At 42.1% G+C, this 22,189-nt stretch overlaps 1 protein-coding gene across 4 annotated transcripts in view; it reads left to right on the forward strand.

The window, feature by feature from the left end:
• The first annotated feature begins 578 nt into the window (after window positions 1-578).
• The window catches only part of LOC122776381 (receptor-type tyrosine-protein phosphatase zeta-like), a 940,026-nt gene continuing 918,415 nt past the window's right edge, over window positions 579-22,189 (forward strand). For all 4 annotated transcript variants that reach the window (XM_044036889.1, XM_044036890.1, XM_044036892.1 and 1 more), the window contains exon 1: window positions 579-899. In XM_044036889.1, coding sequence (XP_043892824.1) covers window positions 839-899 — 61 coding nt within the window. In that variant the 5' untranslated portion in view covers window positions 579-838. The remainder of the gene's footprint in view (window positions 900-22,189) is intronic.

Here is a 22,189-nt window from a genome sequence, read left to right on the forward strand (position 1 = left end):
GCTCATGTTCCTTTGTTGGAGCCATGTGGACCAGGTGGTGCTCAAGCACCTGTCTTTCTACATTCTGCTCAGATGAGGGCCCCCTTTATTCATTTCTATTTCATTTTTTTTATATTTTGTGTGTGGCTCATATAGCATCGATTCTCAATTAAAAGTGGGTTATTAATAAAGTTGCACTTAAATTGTAATTTCTACTTCTACAGTAATTTGTATACATAGATTGTGTAGAAGCCTGTTGGCATTTTAAAAATTTACAATAGTGAGCGAATGATTGTTGAAATAAACATACACTGTATTTGAGTTAATACATTATAATTTTTCTCAATAAATTGATGGGTGGGTGTCTTTTTTAACTTGAGCTCCTGTTTCTTGAATTGTCTGCGTACGCCACTGGTTGATGGTAATTAATCAATCAATAAATCGATGAGTGAAGGGATTAAAGCCAAACTATTACAAACCTAACAGGTAAAGTGTTTGTTGTGGGTGTTTGCGGTGTTAGGTGAGGTCGCTGTGTGGAGGAAGTGAGGCCGGTGAGGCTGCGGGATGTGGGCGGTGCACACTCTCAGTCTGGCGGCTTGTCTTCAGTCAGTGAGTCGGTCGGTGTGGAGGAGAGCGGACGTAGACGAGCGGCTCACGCCACCGGGACCCTGGGATCTGTCTGTGTCACTCACGCACACATACACGGCAGTGAGACTGTAATACCCACTGGCAGGAGCGGAGCGCAGCAGCATGGTGCTGTGAGGGCAGAGGGCAGACCGGGACCTGCGCCCCAATCACCCCCCAAAAAACAGCGCTGTTGATTTGTTTATTTGCCGCAACCGCGAGCTTTCCCTCCATCATGGAGACGACAGGCTGCTGGCTCCTACTGGCTGCGCACTTGATCCTCATCTGCCACCGAGGTAAGACGCGCTGTCATTCTTGGTTTGTCCTCACATGACACAGAAACCTTTAGAATATGTCCAGACTTTTTGTTTTATTTGAAGAATGTGCGGTTTTCAACTTGCTGCGCCAACTTCGCAGTTGTTGCGCAGCAGCGTCAGGTGAGCTGTGAGGTGGGCTCAGTTCAAGTCAGCACAAAATATATACAGAGTTTTTTTTATTTTTTTTATTATTGGAATAACGATTTGTATTTATGCTGTAACTGAAGCCATGTGGTGCGTAACCAGTTAATAAATCGACTTTTAAAAAAACAACAACACAACTATTGTTTTAAATCAAACGTGGTGTTGTCCTTGGGAGTGTGCATGTAGTGTTTCTGTAGTGTGTGTGTGTTGGGGACCTCAGATTAAAACATTGAGCGTCGCAGACCGTCACATATCAGTTCCAAACTGGAGCTGTCAAGCATGAAGAGAGAAGTTTGGACACGCTCTGTCTGACTGGCTTATTAAGAGTGTCAGAGGCTGCAGATCTGGCAACAACAGCAGTAATCCTATAATGTATCTCAGAAACAGATACTGTCACTGGGAAAACAAACCTACACTGTTTTGTTTCCAAAGACAAGGCAGGCATACACACTGAGCTCTCAGAGAAGGAAATAAAGGTGGAATGGCTGTAAATTCCAGGAAAGAGGGCACTGATCAGGGAAGCGTTTACTGTTGGAAAGGACACTGAGGCCCCCCATTTCACCTGACATCAAAATCATTCTGTGATTAGATTGCAATCGGATAGCGCCTGACTGCACTTGTAAGTACAGGTGTAAATACACCTGACAGATTGTTATCCGATCTGCCAAGCCACTTCAGGAGGTGGTCGGAGACACATTGTGACCACACGGAAGTGTAAATGCCACTGGTCTCCAATGCATCTCTGCTCCACCCACAACTATGAGAGCGGTCTTCTCTGCGAGTTCTTGTGCGACTGTGATCAGATAGCAATCGGATCTTGATGTGGACACCGGATGTACCGTGTGTAAATGCATGTGGTGAAGCGCTATCTAACCAATCGCTATCTGATCACTGAAAACGCATTCTAATGTCAGGTGTAAAGGGAGGCCTGACAGTGTTTGAAGAAGTTGGTCTGTCAGTAGTTGGATCCCAAAACAAGCTCATTTTAGCTTATTTAAGCTTTTTTGTTTGGACCATTGTGACTGTGCATCCTGTCTGATGCTCAAAATGATAGAATGCTAGTTTGAAATAGCCAGAAGCCTCCTTGTCTTTGGCATTTGTTTGTGCCTGTTCACATTGTTCATTCTGATTTGATACGGCTCAGAATTGACGGTTCGGTTTTCACTTTCATCTGCCATCTTCATGTGCACGTTCTCCTCCATTGTTGTTTGGCTTTGCAGTACTGCTGGTGCAGGTTGATGAAAACGCATAGTGTGTGTGTATATGGGCAAAAAGCCACGTGGGTTCTTAAGATGCATGGTCTCATATTGGATATTATCCTATGTATGTACACATAAGCCATGTTTCCATCATGGTACAGTTTGGCTTGGTACAGTATGTTATGGTTTGGAATGGTAAAGTTTCGACTGAGAACAGTACCTTTACTTGGTAGGTGGGGTGTGCGCTGTGTGCGCTGTGCGTCATGGTCATCTCAGTGAGATACGTAGCCTGATGTTGGACCAGTTCCCCGACAACAGACAACTAAGGAGCAGCTCAACAAAACATCAAACTTTGTGTGAGAATACACTGCCGCTGATAAGAAACACCGGTCGCAAGGGAGTGACAATTAGCTGACTGTCTTGGTTCTAGCTCCACCTGTACCGTACCTTTACTAGGGAGGAAGGGAAGGGAAGGGTACCGAAAATTGACCGGTTGGGGGCAGTTATTTTGGTAGTATTCCTAATGGTAACGCAAAAAAATATGTACCGTACTGTTCCACTTGATGGAAACATGCCATATTGAAGTGACACAAATTTATTCAAATTTAGAATTGATGATGTGATGTGTCCATACACAGTGGTCAACTAGTCAAAAGGAAATTAATAATTGATGTGATTTTTGATTGCATTCCATAAAAAGTGACATACAAGTCATGATTTCAACCTCTGTGGTGATAATTTAGTACACTTCACATGATACTTTGTGCCTCTACCTCTCCAGAAACCTTGCAGACAAAAAGGTTAATTGCCCAGTTGTGTACATGCGCATTTTTCTTCTCTGTTGTGGTTGAGGTTCATAGCTCAGATTCTGTGATACAAGGGATAGGGCAAGATGGAGGCAGATGATCCACTGTGGTGACCCCTAAAGGGAGAAGATGAAAGCAGAAGGAAAATAAGTTCAGAGTCTCTAAACTGTTGTGTTAGAGATGTGACAAAATGTGCCATTCCTCATTCCTGTGTATTTCTTTACACCTGTAGTAGATGAAGTAGAACATGTTTTTTTTTCTCTACACTATAACTCCTGAATGAACTTGTACAAACCTTGCTATATTTTTACTCTTTTACAAAGAAAGTAGAACAATTCTGACTTATGTTGACATTTAACCAAATTCAGCAGCACCATGGTTGGCATGGTCGGAAACATTTGGACTCCTGCTAGAATGGCAGGGGATTTTCACTTCTATTGGTGAGTTTCTGATCACACAATGAATGTTTGTATTAATGGTCGGAGCTTTAAGAAGTCAGAGGAGACAGATCAGGATTTGTTACCATAGGTCTGAACAGTTGAGGGGTTTACATGCTCTTATCCTCCGGTTTACCCTCTAAGCCGCAGGGTACATTTGCAGCATTGCCAGAGATGTGCTTGGCTGAATCTTTTTGGGGGGTGTGACATGAAAGAAAGATTAGGGGGAGAATCTAGTCACATCCAGTTTAAGCTGTAGAGAAGTGATGTTTTGTGTCCAGGCCAGTGAGCCTGCTGGATTTTTGCTGGATGGTTCGGTACCTGCAGAAAGCCTCCGGGCTCCCTCGTGCCCCCCACACCCCTCTCTTTTTATTTGGGCTGTTTTTAAAAAGAAGCTTATTATGAAATGCCATGGCACATGGGTGGTGCCAGCTCACCCAGGAGCTAGAGCAGGAATGGTTGGTGGTAGAGGGAAAAGACACATGAGTAGAAAATTCAGCACCATCTGTCTCACCAAAATATATTTGTGAATGGGCAATGCCAGCTGTGCCCTGCACTCTGTCTGGGCTCGTGGAGTCTCTGAGCCTCTTGTTGTCTAACAGGGAGTCTTTGGACAGATGGCCGTCTCAGTCGGGCAGTCTGTCAGTCAAACACATGCAGTGACACCCACATTCGCCACCACCGCCACACTCTGAGATGACAAAATATAAAAATCATTATTTAAAGATCCATGAAAACACAACTGGTATATGAACCTTAACATAAAGCCTTAAAACTTAAATTATCACTGTAATTGTACACGAGGCTTCAGTACATATGGCAGTGAGTGAGCAGTGGTTGGATCAGTGGAGAGCAAAGGTGCTGTGCGTCAGTGGTGCATCAAAAAGTGAACCAGACTATGACACAGAGAGTGATAAACACTGAAGAACAGCCCCATGCAGTGATGCACAGATGGTGCTTAAAACATTTTTTTCCAGCTTGGTGGGGGGCTGATAATATTATAATGAAAACTCAGCTCAGGCATGTGACATGTGAAACCCTGGCTGTTTCTCTTAGATTGTCAGGAGATCACCACAGCCCCAAAGTTGAAACATTACATAGACATTGCATACATCAACACTCACTATAAGAAAGAAAGGTTAAACGTGATTTCTACAACAATGTAGTGTATTACTCTGATCTGTTCCTTAAAGTGTCAATAAATCATTGTAGTTTGTTGTTTTCAGTTTTGTGAGATTAGTAAATAAAAAGTGAATAAATACTGTATTTCTGGCTTTAAATTGTTCTCATGTGAGTCAAAGTGGAGATTGTGAGTCTATGAATGAACGTTTGGTGAATATGAAGGCATGAGACTTCGAATGGTATGTGTTGTGGGGCTTGTCTCGCTTCATTCACAGCTGTGTCGGCTTAACACCTTCACTAAACCTTGTGGTTTGCTCCTTGCTACGCTCAGTTGTTTCTCTTCTTTATCAAAATTAAGATTTTCCCACCCACAGGGCAGGGGTGTGCGTAAGTTGAGCAGACAATTTCATTGGGGCCACGAGCTGAGAGACGAGGACCCTGAGAACAGCTGATGTTGTTGGTCCATAGCAACGACAATTTTGTAAGAACCCTTTTAAATTTTATCATTAGCTATGCAAGAAAACCTCAATGACACCATGGTTGGAAATCCCCCAACTAGGCCCGATGCCACCGGCTTACTTCAGTTTGGTTCAACACACAGTAGGCCCCTCTGGGTCCCTTTGCCTGGGGCCCCAAAGTCTCTTGAAATGTCCCTGCTCGGGAACGCTTGGGGAACCATATATAATATACAATAATTTGTAGTTATAGAGGTAAATACAAAAGTTTCATTCAAAAGTTCATGTTCAAAGACACTAAATCCCATTTGTTTCAAGTTCAAGTCAATGAGTTTGAAATATTTGTGATTTATATTTTGACCCAAATCATTGTGATTATTATTTTTTACATACTTGACCATTTTAGTCGGTTTACTTTGAAATGATTCACCTTTGGATTGCGACTTAAACACAGTTTATAAACGGATTGTGTCTGCTGTTTGAGGAAGACGCAACAACAAAGAGTGTGTGGTCACCTCAGATGACCTCTCCTTTGCTCAGGTTTGCCTTCACATTGTGTCTTTATTTCTCCCTGCTTCCCACCATCTTCTCTCTGTCTCTTTTCTTCACTTTGCGATATCCCTCCATCTCTGTCCAAATCAGCTTCAGCTGGGCAGACGTCCCTTGCTGCCCCACTGGTAGTGTGAAAGAAAAAAAGCTGATTTCCAGTCATGGCAGCAGGGGTATTTGATGACCAGATTAGTGGGTATTAGGCTCAACGGCATTCACTCGGGCATACACAGGGGCCACTGGTTTGAATCCATCAGTCGCCCCTCTTTTCTCTCTCCACTGGCCCTCAGCTGAATGCAGGCCGGGGTTATGTGGGGGAACAACCAGCCAGGTCCTTGGTGGAGGTCAGATAAGGAGGCCCGTCCATCCTGTGCTGCCTCCTTGGGGCCCGGCCCTGTGAATTATGCTGTCAGAGGGGAGATTTGTTTTGTAACAGTAGGAAAGAGGGCAACTACAGAAAGACGGGAGGTGAAAGAGGGTATATTGAGGAGGGGCGGGGTGGGGTGCAGAGCAACAGAAAAGAAAGGGGGGGTGATGGGGGTGGAATTTAAGCATGATGCATGATGGCACTGTGGTTTGTCCCAGTAGTGGCGGCAGCAAGGAGAAGAGGACGCTGTCACACTGTGAAGCTGGAGCAGAAGTGTGGGAGCGCAGTGTGTTAAGAGGAGGACAGACACACACACACACACACACACTCATTCTTCAACACCTCGAGGTTGGAGGCTTCTTAGAGCGATGGAGTGCAGGTTAAGCAGCACTCCTGCTTTCATTAGTCTTCGTTTAACATCCCCCACCTCCTCACCCCACCCTCCCCCCCACGTACCCTCAATTTCACTCCCATCTCTGTTCTCAGGCTCAACAGCATTTTTGTGAGACAGGTTGGATCAGACTGACCGTGTAGTAGTTCTGGTCGCTCATCTGAAGGTTCATAGTTTAAACCAATTTTACCCGGATTCTGTAAGAGCAACTCCATATTTATTTTTATTTTTTTTAATACAAAAGTTGTTTTAATTACATCAATTTCAGGAAAAAAAGAAAGATAAATCTTTGTGGCTTTTTTTTAAGGCAAACGTGTTGGGGCTGTTTTTTTGCAGTGCATTTCTTTCTTTCTTACTTTTCAGGCTTTAGCATTTTCTTTTTCATTTCTTCAATCTCTCGCTTTCTTTCCTCCTTCTATGTTGGTGCATTGCTGCACATCCTCCGTCCCCCTGTTGTCCCACGTCTCTCCCTTTGTAGAGCCTCATGCCTTCGTCCTTCTACTGTCTCACACTCTCCCCATACTTCCCCTCCTCATTGCCCCTTTACTGTTTTTTTTTATTTATTTATTTTTTTAAATCCTTCCTCTCATTTGTCTCCCCTCTCGTTTCTGGATGGGTGAGGATTGAGGGCTGCCCAGGGTAGTTTTCTTTTTTGTTTTAGCCAACAATCTTGTCTCTGCTGGTGTCCACCTGGCACTCTGCCATCACCTTTACACACCACTCTTCTTTCTCCTCCTCCTCCTCCTCAGTATACCCACCGACACTCTGGATGCTGTAATGGATGATGGGGCAGATCCGGGTGGCCCACAGCGCCAGTGAAAAAGGGGCCACTTACACTAGGGACCATTGCGGCAGAGAACAAGTGGTGCCCCTGTAGAGTAGCTGGTGGAACGCCATTTGATTTGCCCTCCACTTTTTTCCTTGTTTTCTCTGCTCCTCTGCTGCTAGTGGGTGTGTGGTCCCTCTTCGATCATGGATATTTGATGGCCCTCATCTCTCAATCGCTGAATGAGAGAGTGACGCAGAAAAAGGCCAACGATAAAAGGCCTGTTTGTAGGACGCAGGTCGGTCAAAGTTCTCTCAGGGACTCCTTTTCTTCCCCATTCACAGGCTGGTTTGGGGCGGCAAGCAGGTGAATGTGGAGGCGCTTTAGGCAGATGTTAGCCCGCACAAAAGGATTCGATAGGCCTCGAAAGGCCCTTTCAAGTATTTACAGAACATTTACATTTCAGACATTAGTCTGATCCTCTTATACCGATCAGCATCCACTGAGTAAAGAGAGCGAATGAGCTTAAATTCCATGATCACTGACATTACAAGCTAACAGTAGCAGGGGGTCGAGCCGTACAACAATTCACAACTCAAGAGACTCTAAAGAACTACGAGAAGAAAAGAACAGAGAATAGAAGCAGATATGTACATTTCAAATAGTTAATTTTTGCATAAAAATCAATTAATGCAACACTAATGAGAGACAACGGTTTATGTGGAAAACATGTTAGCAGCTACACTCTCCTCCAGGCTCTGGGGTGGCCTCACCTACATTTACTCTTTCTCCTTGAGCTTCTTCACTGGTCAGTGCAGACAGTAGGTTTTTTGGATTTCGTCTGATGCTGTTGTTGGAAACAGTCAGTACGTTTACATGAACAGTTTTTGTTTTCTTTTTTTAAAGTATATGTTTTTGGGCATTTAATGCCTTTAATCAATAGTTTAGTGCAGAGAGACAGGAAATGGGGAACGACATGCAGGAAAGGACCATCCGATGAGGGATTCGAAGCGGGGTCGCCTGCAGTGAGGATTGTAACCTCAACATGGGACAGCAGCTCTACCAAGTGAGCTAACACTGCCCCTTACATGCATAGTTTAATCGAGCTAAGGCTGTAGTCCGACTAAGACAGGCAATTGGACAACTTATTATAATAACACTGATTCCAAGTTTACAGAAAATCGATTTATGTTACAGAAAATCAAACGCTGAATGGCGAGATTGGATGGTGAGATGGACTGTGCTGTGGTTCTGTATGTTTCCTACCTGCTGTACAGTCTTCTCTGTAGTTTTCACTCTCACTAATGCCATCATGTTGTAACAGGCAACAGTACTGCAGTTTATACGTTAACTGCAGTCTGACTAAGTGTATACATGCAGGAGTAACCGGACTATTAATCGCATTATCCAGGTACAGTATGTCAGTCCAACTTAGATTTTAGTCAGACTAACATGCAAATTATTGTCTTAGTCTGACTACATTTTTTGTAACATGCATGTAAACGCACTGACTGAGACGAAAATCTGTAAAACTACAACTACAGGAACTGCAAGAAGCTGAAAAGCTCAGCTGTGTTGCAGACTTGACCATTTAGATGAGTTTAGTTTAGTTTATTTGAGTATTAGTGTCTAATGCAGTCAAATTGAAAAGTTGCTTAAAAATACTAGTCTTCAATCCAATGTTGTGATTTCCTCTTGGATCAAGAATAGATGTTAAATCACATAAAGAGACCAAGAAGGAAAATAGAATTGAATTGTGAGATCGTCTGACTTGTGCAGCCCTAATGTTTACCCCCAGAGGTGCTGGTCCTGGTCAGAATATAGTTTTGTGTCTGTTCCTCAAGCTGAGCAGAAACACCTGGGCTGGTGCTCGTCTGCAGACACAATCCACACAATCACAGCACTTACATGTGATAGAAAGCGGATACAGTGTGAGTGCTGTTTTTTTTTTTTTCACCCTGTCACTGAATGTGATTTAGGATAAAACCAAAGCTGATAACTGCCAGATGTGTAACCAGATAGACTCCAGATGTTTTCTATTCTGCAGTCAATGTTAATACTATGAACTCCACCTTTGATAAGTGGGCATCCCAAGGATGTACACTTCTTTTTTGTAAGAGCTCTAAATCTGCAAAGTGTGTGCTGAAGGTGGTGCTATGCTATGGGGTGAATTTGGTTCTCTGAAAATTTCAAATCATCACATTAGTTCAGCTGAAACCAACCTATCTTTGAAAAGCAGGTGAAATCATGAAGAAAAAATGCTGATTTTTTTTCTGTTGGTTTAATCATCAATACTTTTCCGTCACCAGGCAATGACTGAGATTTTGACTGACATAATTTGGATTTAAATTGCCTCTTTTCTACTGCACTGCCACTGCATTCCCCTCTGTATAAGCAGCACAATTCTCTTCATGTTAATGTTTGGTTGCCTGGTACAGCAGCTCAGGGTGTTGCATGATTAAGGTGTGTTTGGAGGCAGCTGGTGGAGGTTGTGACGGACAGCAGGAGCACCAAACTGCTGCCAGGAGGAGATGAAGAGATGAGGAGATCTGCATTAACCAGAGATGAATTTTTAAAATTTCAGTTCACTCATTTGTAACATGCTGTGTATTTTGTGCTGTCTTAGATTTAAAGAAAACAAAAAATTACTGTAAAATCCGAACCTTCAGATGATCAAAAATAAATAAATGTATTAAATTAAAATTAAATCTCTGTAAATTCATCACTGATGAATTGTAATCTTATGAAGACAGAAAACAGATTAAAATGTGACACTCGAGGAAAGATTGGCCAGCATTAGTTTATGTTACAAACGAAAAGAAGTGTGTCAAGGTTGAAGAAGGGCAAAGTGTAAAATCTATAATTTCCTCTGTGCAACTCCACGCCTCACTCCCTGCTGCTAATTTCAATTAGGTCATCCCTCAGAATAGTCATGCATCCCCAAGGCACTGTCACAAAATGTCTGCCTGTTAATGAGCCAGTGATTGTGATGTTTGCTGGCTTTCGCTGAAGCTGTGGGGTGGACACTCGTGCAGGTGAAAAATGCAATTAGTGCTTGAGGCTGCTGCAGACCTGCAGAGAGGACAGGTGTCTAGACAGAGGACGCACATTTAGATACTTTGAAACACTTTGATTTGACCAGATGGCTTTTCACGTTCAAGCCGCTCCTCTGGGAATCACAGGATATCTCTAGATATGATACGATACGCGATACATGGTCCACGATACCAATATCACAATACAGCAATTCTATGATAATTGATATATTACAAGACAATCATATAGAGGAACATCTCGTAAAGCAATGGACTTCAAAATCAAAAGGTGGACAGTGCTTCCAGAAACATCCAGGACAGTGCTTCCAGAAACCTAAATTTGTTTACACAGTCACATTATGGGGACAAAAATCAAGTCCCCATGATGTATATTACTACATTTTAAGGTGTTTTAAAGTTATGCTGAGGTTAGGGCTGAAGTTATGGAAACCTGTATGTGTGTGTTCTTGTATGGGTATATTTGTGAGGACCAAACAACTTACCATAGGAAGTGAGAACAATTTGGGAAAGTGAGGACATTTTGGCTGGACCTCATGTTCTGTCATCCCTTAAAAGGGCTTTTTCAGGGTTAAGACTTGGTTTTTGGGTAAGGCATTCAATTATGATAGTTAATGGGCTAGTGAATGCATTAAGTCTGTGAGTGTCCTCATTATGAACGCTGTGCAAGTGTGTGAGTGAGTGAGTGTGTGTGAGAGAAAGAAAGAGAGACAGATACAAAAACACTAAAGATTCTAAGGAGCCTCACAGACCTCCATAATTATTAAACTCTTCATAAAGCTTGGTAACAAATGGAGCAATGAGGTGAGAAGGATATCTGAAACAGAGGTGATCAAGAACCTGTTGATTGCTCTGGAATCCTTTGTGGGCACAACACAGATTCCTGCTGTATTTTCCCCCTGGGAGCAGTGATGCTGTCTTTTCTTCATATTAGCAAAGGATGTGACATTGTTCTACAAATGTGTCTTAAAGTTTCACATTTTAAATTCTCTGTTTTGATAGACTTCACAAGCTACTGGGATCGACAGCATTTGCAAAAAGTTAAAAATCTTAATAGAAGCATTAAGATTTTATCTAATTTCCACAAACTGTCTCTTCATTGTCCACCATTTTGCTTTTTATCTGTGAATTACGTCAGCCAGAATCCTAATTATTTACTATTGTTATTTAAAGTCGCTGTAAATTAAAATTTTGAGCTTGGACCGCAATTATCTGTGGATGAATTCAGTGTTTACTGCCCGTTGTCCCCAGTTGGCAGCTGCTAAACACTTCATGACTTGAATGCAGCATTATAATCCTCAAATCCATTAATTCAGTTAATAATCTTCATACTACATGTTCTTAGAGACACAGCCAGTGAGTAAATGTTAACAGTAAAAAAAGTGAATTGTATAAGTGAGGAGGATGCTTTACATACATATACACTCACACTTCCTTTCTCATCGTCTTTCCGGTGGGATACGATGTTGGCACGGCGCTTCATCCATTCAGCTCCAGTGTTTAATGAAGTTGTTTTTCTGTTAGGGGAGCTTTTCTCTGGGCCTCTAAAGGACTGTTTCGTCACTGTGTGTATGATCAGATTAGAAACACGTCTGCTGGACCCAAAACCACTCTGCTTGCAACAGGCACTCTAAGAAAGTTGTGTGTGCACAATTCCTCTCTTTTTAGATTTTAAATAGTGGTGTGCACAAGACCAAAGGCTGTACTTTGCGTTAATAAATATGCTTTAGTCTGGAAATCACCAATGTCGGTTGGATTTTCTCTCTGAAATCCTTGATTTCTTTCACTTAAAACAAGAAATGTTAATACTCAAGGAAAGTTATGGGATCCACAGTGTTATCTATCATTTTGGGATTGTGGATGTCTGTTTTGTAGTTAAAAGTAAAGTATCCATCCAGTAGTTTTGGTGAGATGTGGGGATATAACTCACAACACTTTGATCCCTTCAGCAGGCGGTTGGTCATCAACTTTCTTTAAACACCAGGCCACTTTGTGAACACCTTCATGTCTTGAGCTCAGATTCACCAGTTACATCCTAGTATACACACTGCCACTTTGTTTGCAGATTGATGCCATCATGAACCACATACCACTTACATGAGCCCTGTCACATGTTTTACTTTAAAGTTAATTTGCTGCTGTGCTGATTCGTAGTAAATAATATTTAGGTTTTGCTCTGCAGCAGGTAAAGAGCACTGATGGTGGCATCACTTACAGCAAAGGGTTCACATAAATAAAAGCTCTCTGAGATCGAGATTGAAACTGACTCTTTCTAAGGTTCCCTTTAAATTTTCCCTCTTCCTGTAAACACCTCGCCGTGAGTTTGAGCCCTTTGTTTAAGAATACCAGGATTCTGGAGCCACTGGCTGTGGAGGTGACGGCTGGGCAGACGAATGGAGCAAGGCAGCAGCAGAGGCTGGCACATGGTGAAGTGTAGGCAGATACCCAGCAGGGGTCTCATGTGCTGATATGTGTCTCTTATGTCACATGTGAAGTTTCGAGCAGATCGGTCATTGTACAGCAAAGTCATCAAGGACAGTCGAAATCACCAAATTTCCGATGGTTGGTGGGGCCACGCCCCTTTTGTATACTGTGCAACCTTTGGGTAACTTTTCACCTTTGATGCTACTAATAGAAATTGACACTTTTTTATGTTTCTCTGATTATGGTGCTCTTTACGAAACTTACAAACTTCCTGTTGAGTTGAGTTCTAGACTTTTTTGTTCCTCTTGGGCTGTGACATGTTCCCACCAAGTTTCGTAAAACTTGGTGCAACTTTGTTACTGAGCCATTTTCAAGTCAGATGTTGAGTTAACTTCTCCACGTCAACGATGGGATTGGTTAGAGCAGAGAATGACCAGAATAAACCAGATTATTTTTCACTTACAAACAGACCTGAGTGTTCGACTGCAGCTTAGACCGATGGAAACTGTAGTAGACAAATCCATTATTCATCAGCTCTCCCCCCTGGGACAGATCATTTCTTTGTGACTTCTGATACAGGTTACACATGAGTTCATCACACTCACTGTTGAGTGCAGTGAAGCTGGTGTTGGAAGAAGTTGACCAGAGACGCTTAACTTTCAGTTAGAAATGAAAAGCATGCAAGAGAGTTTGGAAAAGCCAAAGTTATTAAAGGCACCCCCTCAAATACAGTGATCTAAAACATACAAAAGTGACAAACATAAAATGAAAAAGTCTTAGCATGATTATCTTAAATAATAGAAATGTATTTGTGTATGTCTATGTACTCAACTGAATGCCATGAAACTACAGTGTGAAGTAAATAAAAACTTCACAATAAAAGCCTCGACGAACTTTTTAGTGTTTTTGATTTGAAACGAGTACAAAAAGTGTGTGACATATTTGACGGCATTGATACTTATGTTTATTCTGTCTTGAACCACATGCAGAGAAAGTGTGCAAAGAGGGGAGTGAAAATCACTCATGTGAGATGCACCTGACCTGACAGACATGTCTCAGGTGGGCAGAGCAGCATTTCATGTGGGTGCCTTGATTAAAAAGCATGACGTTCAGGAGCACTGCTCACACATCCAGTGTGGAAGGACTTTCAACATGACTTACAATTCACTTAAAACAGATCAAACTGACATAATCTTGTTCAGACTTTGATGTTTTAACATTGATGCTGTACAGACTTAAATATCAATGATATCTTCTAGGAGATTAATAAATGCCAACACTTGTTATAAAAATAGTATTTTAATAGTCAATACTTTGGAATGTCTTAGCACGCAGTTGTTGCAGCACCCAGTCATCTTATTGTTTCTGTTGAGTCCCGTGAGCGTTTTTATTTCCTGCCTTCATTCCTGGAATGCTTGTTGCGCATGAAGTCTTCCTCTCTGCAGCTCTGCCTTCTTCATGTTTGAGTCCATCCTTTTAGGGCCGATGGACTCGACCTTCAGAGAATCCGCTGCTTTTGTTCTTTTCCATTTATAGTTAAAAGGGAGAGATGAGAGCGGCTGATTGATGAGGAAAATATCAAGCCAGAGGCCTCTGTTCATCTGATGAGTTCACGTTTCCACAGACGGTTCTCCCTGGTGTTATCACTCCCAGCAGCAGTTTTGAAAGGATTTTTAGGTACAGCAGTGTTTTTCATTTGTCTAATGCCTACAGCACCATGACAAGATGCTTTGATTTCCTGTTGGTGGTCTTAAAGTTGACTTCTGAGGTTTTATGGAGGCTCCACAATGTGTAAATCCAGGAGAAGCACTTCGATGAATCACTATCCACCGTCTGAGCCTCACAAAGGTCAAACTGAAAGACAGTTTGAAAGGCAGATCTTTCCTGCACCAGAATGCAAACTGTTCTCAGTGATATACACCTTTGGGCTGTACTGTTACACAGAGCAGCAACAGAATAAGTGAAAAGGATTGGATATTTCAGTTAGTGTACGGATATGGTTACAGAAACTGATCCTTACTTGGGAGAAGAAAAGTCTTTGTCCAAACTTGGCCTGACCTGTTATTTTGTAAGGTTCTGATGGGGTCAGGTCAGGTATTGGCTAAAATGTTTAAACTTTAACCCATTTAGTTTTAAAACGTTAATCCCTTTGATCATTCCTCACTAGACTTAACATTAGAAATGTAGTTCCTGCACTTTACTGTATGTTGAGACAACCTAAAAGGCATAACAGGAAAGATTAAGCTTCTTCAGCTTAAGCTTGGCTAGTTAACTTCACTGACTTAGTAATATGAAGTAATATGCTTAAGTTGTTGTAGCTTGTTTTCCGTGACATGCAACAGGAATTAAGAAGAAGTGGGTTAAGTTTGAAAAGATATGCTATGGCTTAGTCCACAAGACAAGGGGGAAGATATCAATAGATTCAGTTCCACTTTGTTGATCGGTCCATCCACCTCAACCTCATTCCTCTGGGATATTTTCATCCTTTGTGCTAAATGGGAACATTTGCACATCATTGCACCACTATTCAGGACATGCCATTGTTGAAATTTAGATTATTAGTAATCTCCTTTATTAGACTTGACTCTGCATTAGCTCTGCTTGCTGGTCAGAGGAGATTTAAACTAGTGTAACTCTTATTATTATGATAGTTATAATAGTTATATTATTATTTCTTGTGAAATTAAAGGAGCAGAGATGGCTCAATGAGGAGACTTGAAAAGTAGCTGCAGAGGACATGTTATTTCAGCAGCTCAGTTTTTATTGAGACTGTTGGTCACAAAATCTCACAGCAATTGTAACCTTAAGTCTGTGGGTGTCTTCCGATTTTAGGCTGATTTGAACAGATTATTTGGTGAGTGGAACCCCGCAATAACCAATGAGAGCGAGTTGACCGGGAAACGGATGTTGCACACTTTTGTTTAGAACCGTAACTTGTACAAGCCAAGTTGATTCTGTCTTTATAATCCTCTGTTTTCTCATTTAGCGTCTGTTTTTATTTGACTAATACTTTTGCATTGACTGATTGAGGAAAAACAAACCACTTTTTTTAAACAAGATATTGGCTTACAAAGTAAAGTGAAACCAGTTGCCAATAACTCTGCCTGGTTTCCCGGGAAGTAGTAAAGCTTTTTACACATATCAGCTTTGTAGCGACAAAAAGGTAACTAAAGTGTAATGGATTATCCATCTCCAGGAAGATTCAAGTCCGTGGGAGCTGATTTACATAGAAATGAGAAATTAAACCAATGGCTGCTTGGATGGAAGGAAGGAAATGACCTCACTGAGAATGTGTAGTTAAAGAGCTGGTATGGTGCCACCAGAAATAAAAGCCCAGCCTGTCCACAGATTAACCTGCCATACCCCCTTCCAATCCCCACCCTTCCACCCTCTTAGACCCCGGTCTCCCCCTGGCATCAGCAGCTGAGGGGACAGGGATTCAGGGAGACGGGGGCGGGGGGGTTTCACACATTCTGGCATGCGCTGCAGTTCTCACTCCCCACAGCCTGTGGACGTCCCGACTCTCCCAGGGCTTAGCTAATCCTCTTATTCAGCGTCCGACTGCAGGCAGTGGGACTCCCACAGACCAGAGTGCGGAGCCGACCACTCTCCACTGAATAAACACACTGACACAGTTGTGGTCTTTTTCTCTTCGTACAGACGCTGAGCAAGAGTTCCCCATAGAATCTTTTTTACTCATTCACTCTCTTCCAGTAGAATATAAGCACATACCCTGCTACTACCACAACTACCACCCATCCACCCCCAAGATCTGAAATACACCCCCCCCCTCCACCTCAGTTGCCCTTCCATCTTCACTTCCTTCTCCCTCTTCGTTTGAAAATAGCTTTTCTCTCGTCCATTCTTCTTGCTCCTGATTTAATGGAAAATAGATGAATTTCCAATAGAAAATAAGGACTTCTGACAAGAATTTCAGTACATCTCAGGTATTTATTTAAGATAACCAATATTGCAACAAAAGCTATTTCCATCATGTAACAGTACGGTATATTAAAGCCCTGGGTCAGGCTTGCATTTCGAACAGTACCTTAACTTGGTAGGCGGGGTGTGCACTATGCTTGATTGCCATATCAAGAATATCCAGCATCCTGCTCAGTTTGTGGCTGTTTGTCTCAAAAAGATATCAAGCTTTGTATGAGAACAGAATGTGGGCATTGACGAAACACAGGTACATTGTGACAAAAGGAACAGGTGTTTTCTTTGTAGTTTGTGTCACAATAGCTCTGTAGCTCAACTCATGTCAGGTGTTGTTCGCCATACTTGTGTGGTGTATGTAACTGAGACCTGCAACTGAAATCTTGATGTGTGCATGTGTCGGATCATGTTGTGTTGTTCCCGTAGCAAGTAGTGGATTTGCACAGGACATGCACGGAGGAATCGGTGCGTGAAACTAAGACAGCAGTGAAATTGGTTTGGGTTTACAAAATACCACTTTGTTGTAAACAGCAGGAAAATACATTTAACCCACACACGTATCAGTAGTTCCTCTGACTACGAAGTGTGATACATCATAGATAATAGTATTTTTAGGTTACTCATTGTCCAAAATCACATAGAAAAAATATTTTCCTGCCATTTTCTCACAGGAGCTTACTCGTATGCACTCAAGTCATTATAGGAAAATGCCTGGATAGGAAAATAATTCACTGCAAGGAGAGTGTCCTGCCTCATGCTCTCTGCCCAGATGCAACCCATCACCTGAATACTCCAGAAATGTTCCTGTTGTTGCTGTCTGACTCAAACTATAACCTGCTATAGACTGATCTGAAAAAGTTTGGGCCTGAATTTTCCAGAGTTTATCCAGAGGTCACTATCTGAGTGTAAAACATGCTAGTTATCTTAAGTATTCAGATCACTAAATGACTCAGTAAGTGGATGATGGCCAGAGCGGGGAGCGTGAAGATGAGCTCAGTTGTTAATGGTGTTAACACTTGACTTGACTGACTGAATGAGCATGCACAAACACACCCACACGGGCTGTAACTGAACCTTGCTGATGCACTGTTCTGTGAGCAGCCAGGTGTTTCATGTCAGAGCTTGTTTACATGTCTTCTTTCAATTTCAACCACAATGAAGGCAATGCTCACAGCTTCCTGTCTGTCTGTCTGTCTGTCTGTCTGTCCTGACCCATGTGACCACCCCAAGGTCACAGAGGGGATACAAGAAGAGGATGGTCATGGGTGAATATTCTTCATTCTTCGGGCATGTATGTTTAATACAGGGGATATGGCATAACGTCATAATTAATTAATGAATTAATATGTAAATCAAGACACAATCAACATCTCCAAAAAGCTCCTCACAGCCCTTGAAGGGAAATCATGTCCTGATGTTGCTCCCAAAGGAGAGGTTCTTCTGCCATGGTATGGATTTATAGCTCTAGCAGATGAGAAGTCTTTCTTAAGGAGTCTTCTTTATTAAGGAGTGAAAGAGTCTGAGGTGATAATGATGCAGAAAACCTCCCCACTTCCATGTGTGTTGGTCAAAAGCTGCGTCTTGCTACTTGAACTCCTCCCCTCTGACCTCTTGAACTAGAGGCCACAACCCTGACCCTGCTTGAACATTGGACATGAAACCAACAGAGTGAATAATGCCACCAGAGCGGGGCAACTGCAAAGTCACTTAGTGGCAAAAGAAAAAAAAACGGAGAGCATGATTGTTTCTTTATTGCTGCTTTCCGAAGGAAGAACGAGCTGGAGCTATAACACAGCTGGAATGCATTGCAGTCACTTGCGTTCATTAGCCTCTTCAGGTCATGCTATGATTTATTGGAAAAGAGCAAGGAGTGATTTTTTCGCCTCATCCGGTTTGGTTCCTATTTGTGCTCTGCAGTCAGTCTTATCCTTTTTGACATTAAAAACCTTAGATTTATGGATTCAAATAAAGGAATAACTGGACCATCTTGTGAGATTCCACTAAACCAACAAAAAAAACTGTTCCCAAAGAAAAGGGTTCTTGGGCAAGGACATTTTCAGATGTCAGATCCATCTCGAGTGATCTGACCACTTCAGTTTTTTAACGCAGCTACAGTCATCGCAAAGCAGCCAGATTACAGGCAGCCTACTTCAAGAACCTGACATTCTTTATGGACATTTTCAAACAGAGGAGCTGAATAGAAGTGATTCTCCTGCTGGTGACCTCTCCCCTCCTCAGACTGTCAAACATGTAATCCTGGATTAGAACGTTATCATCTAGAGCTCAGAGAAACACCACGCAGCAGGACACCGCATCTCCTAATTTACCTCAGAATTATACTGAACAGGCCACAAACAGGCGGAGACATTAAACATAATTTCATAATATCTGAATGACTGATTTTCTTGGTTTGAAGTTCATTACTTCATGTTAAGAATCCATGATTTGTTCCTGCTGGATTTCATCTGACCAAAGATTATAATGCAATCGTATTTGACAGGTCATGAATCTCAAAGTGGACCACGCGGTTGGTGTAGTGGTTAATACTCTTGCCTTTGTAGCAAGAAGACCTGGTTTTGGAACAAGGGCCTTTCTGCATGGAGTTTGCATGTTCTCCTCGTACATGCATGGGTTTTCTCCGGGTTCTCCAGTTTCCTCCCACAGTCCAAAAACATGCAGATTTGGGGGATTAAGCAAATTGGACACTCTAAATTGACCATAAGTGTGAGAGTGGATGGTTGTCTCTATATGTGGCCCTGTGATGGCCTATGTTCAGGTTGTACCCTGCCTCTTGCCCTGTGTCAGCTGAGATTGACACAGCATCCCCCACCCCCCACAACCCTCATGTGGAGGATAAAGTGGTAGAAGATGGATGGATGATTCTCAAAGCTTGTCATTTAGATGTTTCAGGTGAAGTTTGTGCCAGTAGCTGAACAATAATTGGCGTTACATTTTGATGTGTTTAATGAACTTATCCATCATTTTTATATATAGTTGGACTTTAACGTCAACACGTCTCATCTAATTGGTCAACAAAACCATGACACTGTTTATAGGAAAAGAGTAGAAACCTTTGGTAGTGACTTCTGGATGTTGAGGATGTTTCATTGAGAAATTCTCAACATTTATCTCAGAGTGCTTCGTAACACACACCTCATCATTTCACCCCCTCCCGTGTCATGTGACCTCTGTCTCTCAGTCCTGGTCCTCGGCACTCAGTGGTGGTAATGACGGGTTGTTCTCCGACGACTCCAGACTTCATTAAAGTGACAGATGCCGGGACAGCCGCTCGGGTTAATGATGTCACTTCCTGATGGGATCTCATTATGTGCGTGACAGAGGGTTGGAGTGGTCCAGAGGAATTTAACGCTGTTGAGCGTAACAATGACCACAGCCTCTGGGAGTGTAGGATTGTTTGGTTTGGTTTGAGCCAAAAATACTAAAATGTGGATGAAAAGATGGAGCCCAGTACTGATATCTGGTACAAATCCACTTACTTTCTCCTTACAATTCTAATATAAACAGCATTTTTACAGTTTGGGATTGTGGCCTTGTTATCGTGTTAAACACATAACATTCAAATAACTCAGAATTTACCAATTTAATATTTCTTCCACACTGAAGAGGGACTTGAGCTCCTCCTTTTCTCCTTTCCTGTATTTTGAAAGCACACAAATGAGGAACTGGCATGGCGGCTACACCTATTAATCTAGTGAATGCAACCCTATGTGTTCAGGCACTGACCATAAAGTGCTTTCATCCAATGATGGGTCCAGTTAGCATGTACGCTAAATGGGTATTTCCACCTTTTCATCAATTTGAACTCAGTGCTATTTCAGTGCCAATGCTGATTCAGAGTTGCTTCAACTTGCAAATCCCCGGAAAATAGGTTTGCTTTTTTAAAGGCTAGAGAGCCACCATTTAGTAAAATCCCTACATCACTCCGAACACATGTATATGTTTGAACAACAACAAAACAACAGGGGGCTAAATCTTGGTTCTAGTCCAGCTCAGTGTACTGGTGCTACTCTCCAACCTGTTTTCTTGGCTGAGAGCCACTTCTTTGACTGTCAAAGATTCAAGATTTGGCATCCGCTCTGAATCGGACCTTACACGGCCTTGATGGAAGAGGGGGAAATGAAGACTCCTAATCCTCTGGGTCAGTGCAGAAATGCCTTTGGCCTTGTTTAGACTGCAGCCCAAATCGGATTTTTAAGCATATCCAGATTGTATCTAGCTTGATTTTTCGGAAGTCTGGACAGCTAGAAAAACACATGAGATATAATTTTTTTCCAAAGATGATTCAAACTACACACCAACAACAACCGGGGGAGATGGAAGTTAATTGGATCAACTCAGTGGACAATAGTTTAAAAATCATAAGAAAATTTGCACCAGAAATTTGGGACAGAAACAAGCACAGGTTTCTTTCGTCCATTTTGTTTAGACTTCTTGTTCTTCCATGCCGTGGCCTGTAACTATACAGATCCATGTGGAAGACTAAACTAGATTAGTCTCGATGATCATCATGATCATCTAGTCAGGATGATCAGATTCTGATCGGATATGCTTACAAATCCCATTTGGGCTGCAGTATAAAAAAAGCCTTTGACTCTTACAAAATGTAACTGGACCTAAATCTATGTTACAAGTGTGACAAAGGTCAGCTCATCACTGAGGGAGGACATTGCAATCTATTGATGTTTTTATTGTATCATTGCTAAATAAAAACCCAACATGACAAACAAGTTGACTTTTATAATAATTGTAATGTAATCGCTGACCTCTCCACACTTGTGTTGTAGTTGAACAGAGCCCGTAGCCATTTCCAGCTGCTCCACAGCTCCTCGTATGTGTTGATGCTCACGGTCTCTTTTGGCAGCTGTTCACTCAGTGAAACCTCAGCCGTGACTTTGTGTGAGGCAGCAAATCAAATAAAAATCAAACCATAAAACCAGTCCAACGCTCTAATGAACCCGTCAGTGCAGCGTTTTAAAGGGACATCTGTCTCACAGCATTGAGTCTGTAAAGCATTTTACTAAATTATTGCACACAAAGCTGTAGCACATTCTGAGTTATGCTTATTTGTTATAATACAAGGACGGAGGACATTGGTGCACGTATAAACAGCAAACCCATTTCCGTAAAAATGATGTTCTACTGAACTGCATTCACAATGACAGTTACACAAGGAACGTATTTGTTCTCGGAGGACATTTGTTGTTGACATCACCAATGGTAAATTCTCAGTAAGGGGCGGGGTGGAGGCTTGTGTCGAAGCAAGACATTAGCAAGACTTCCAAGCTGCAGAGCACAGATTGACCTAACAGTGGGAGATTTACTGCATATTGTTTCTGTGTTATGGAGATATTTTAGTGTGTTTATATGGTTTTCAGTTGGGGAAACCATCATCCTTTCTACCTAAACCTAACCACAGTCATAAAGAGGAAATGGTCTTTATCCTCATTCCCATTCCCTCATTTGCGACAAAAACTATGTTGGATTTCTATTTTGGTTCAAAGAAACACCATCGCAAACATTATGCTGTTGCAGTAGGTTTTGTTCAAATAAAGACAAAAATCACCATGACTGTAAACACATTAAAATGACCTATTCTCTC

Source organism: Solea senegalensis, linkage group LG10, assembly GCF_019176455.1.
Source record: "Solea senegalensis isolate Sse05_10M linkage group LG10, IFAPA_SoseM_1, whole genome shotgun sequence".
Lineage (NCBI taxonomy): Eukaryota > Metazoa > Chordata > Actinopteri > Pleuronectiformes > Soleidae > Solea > Solea senegalensis.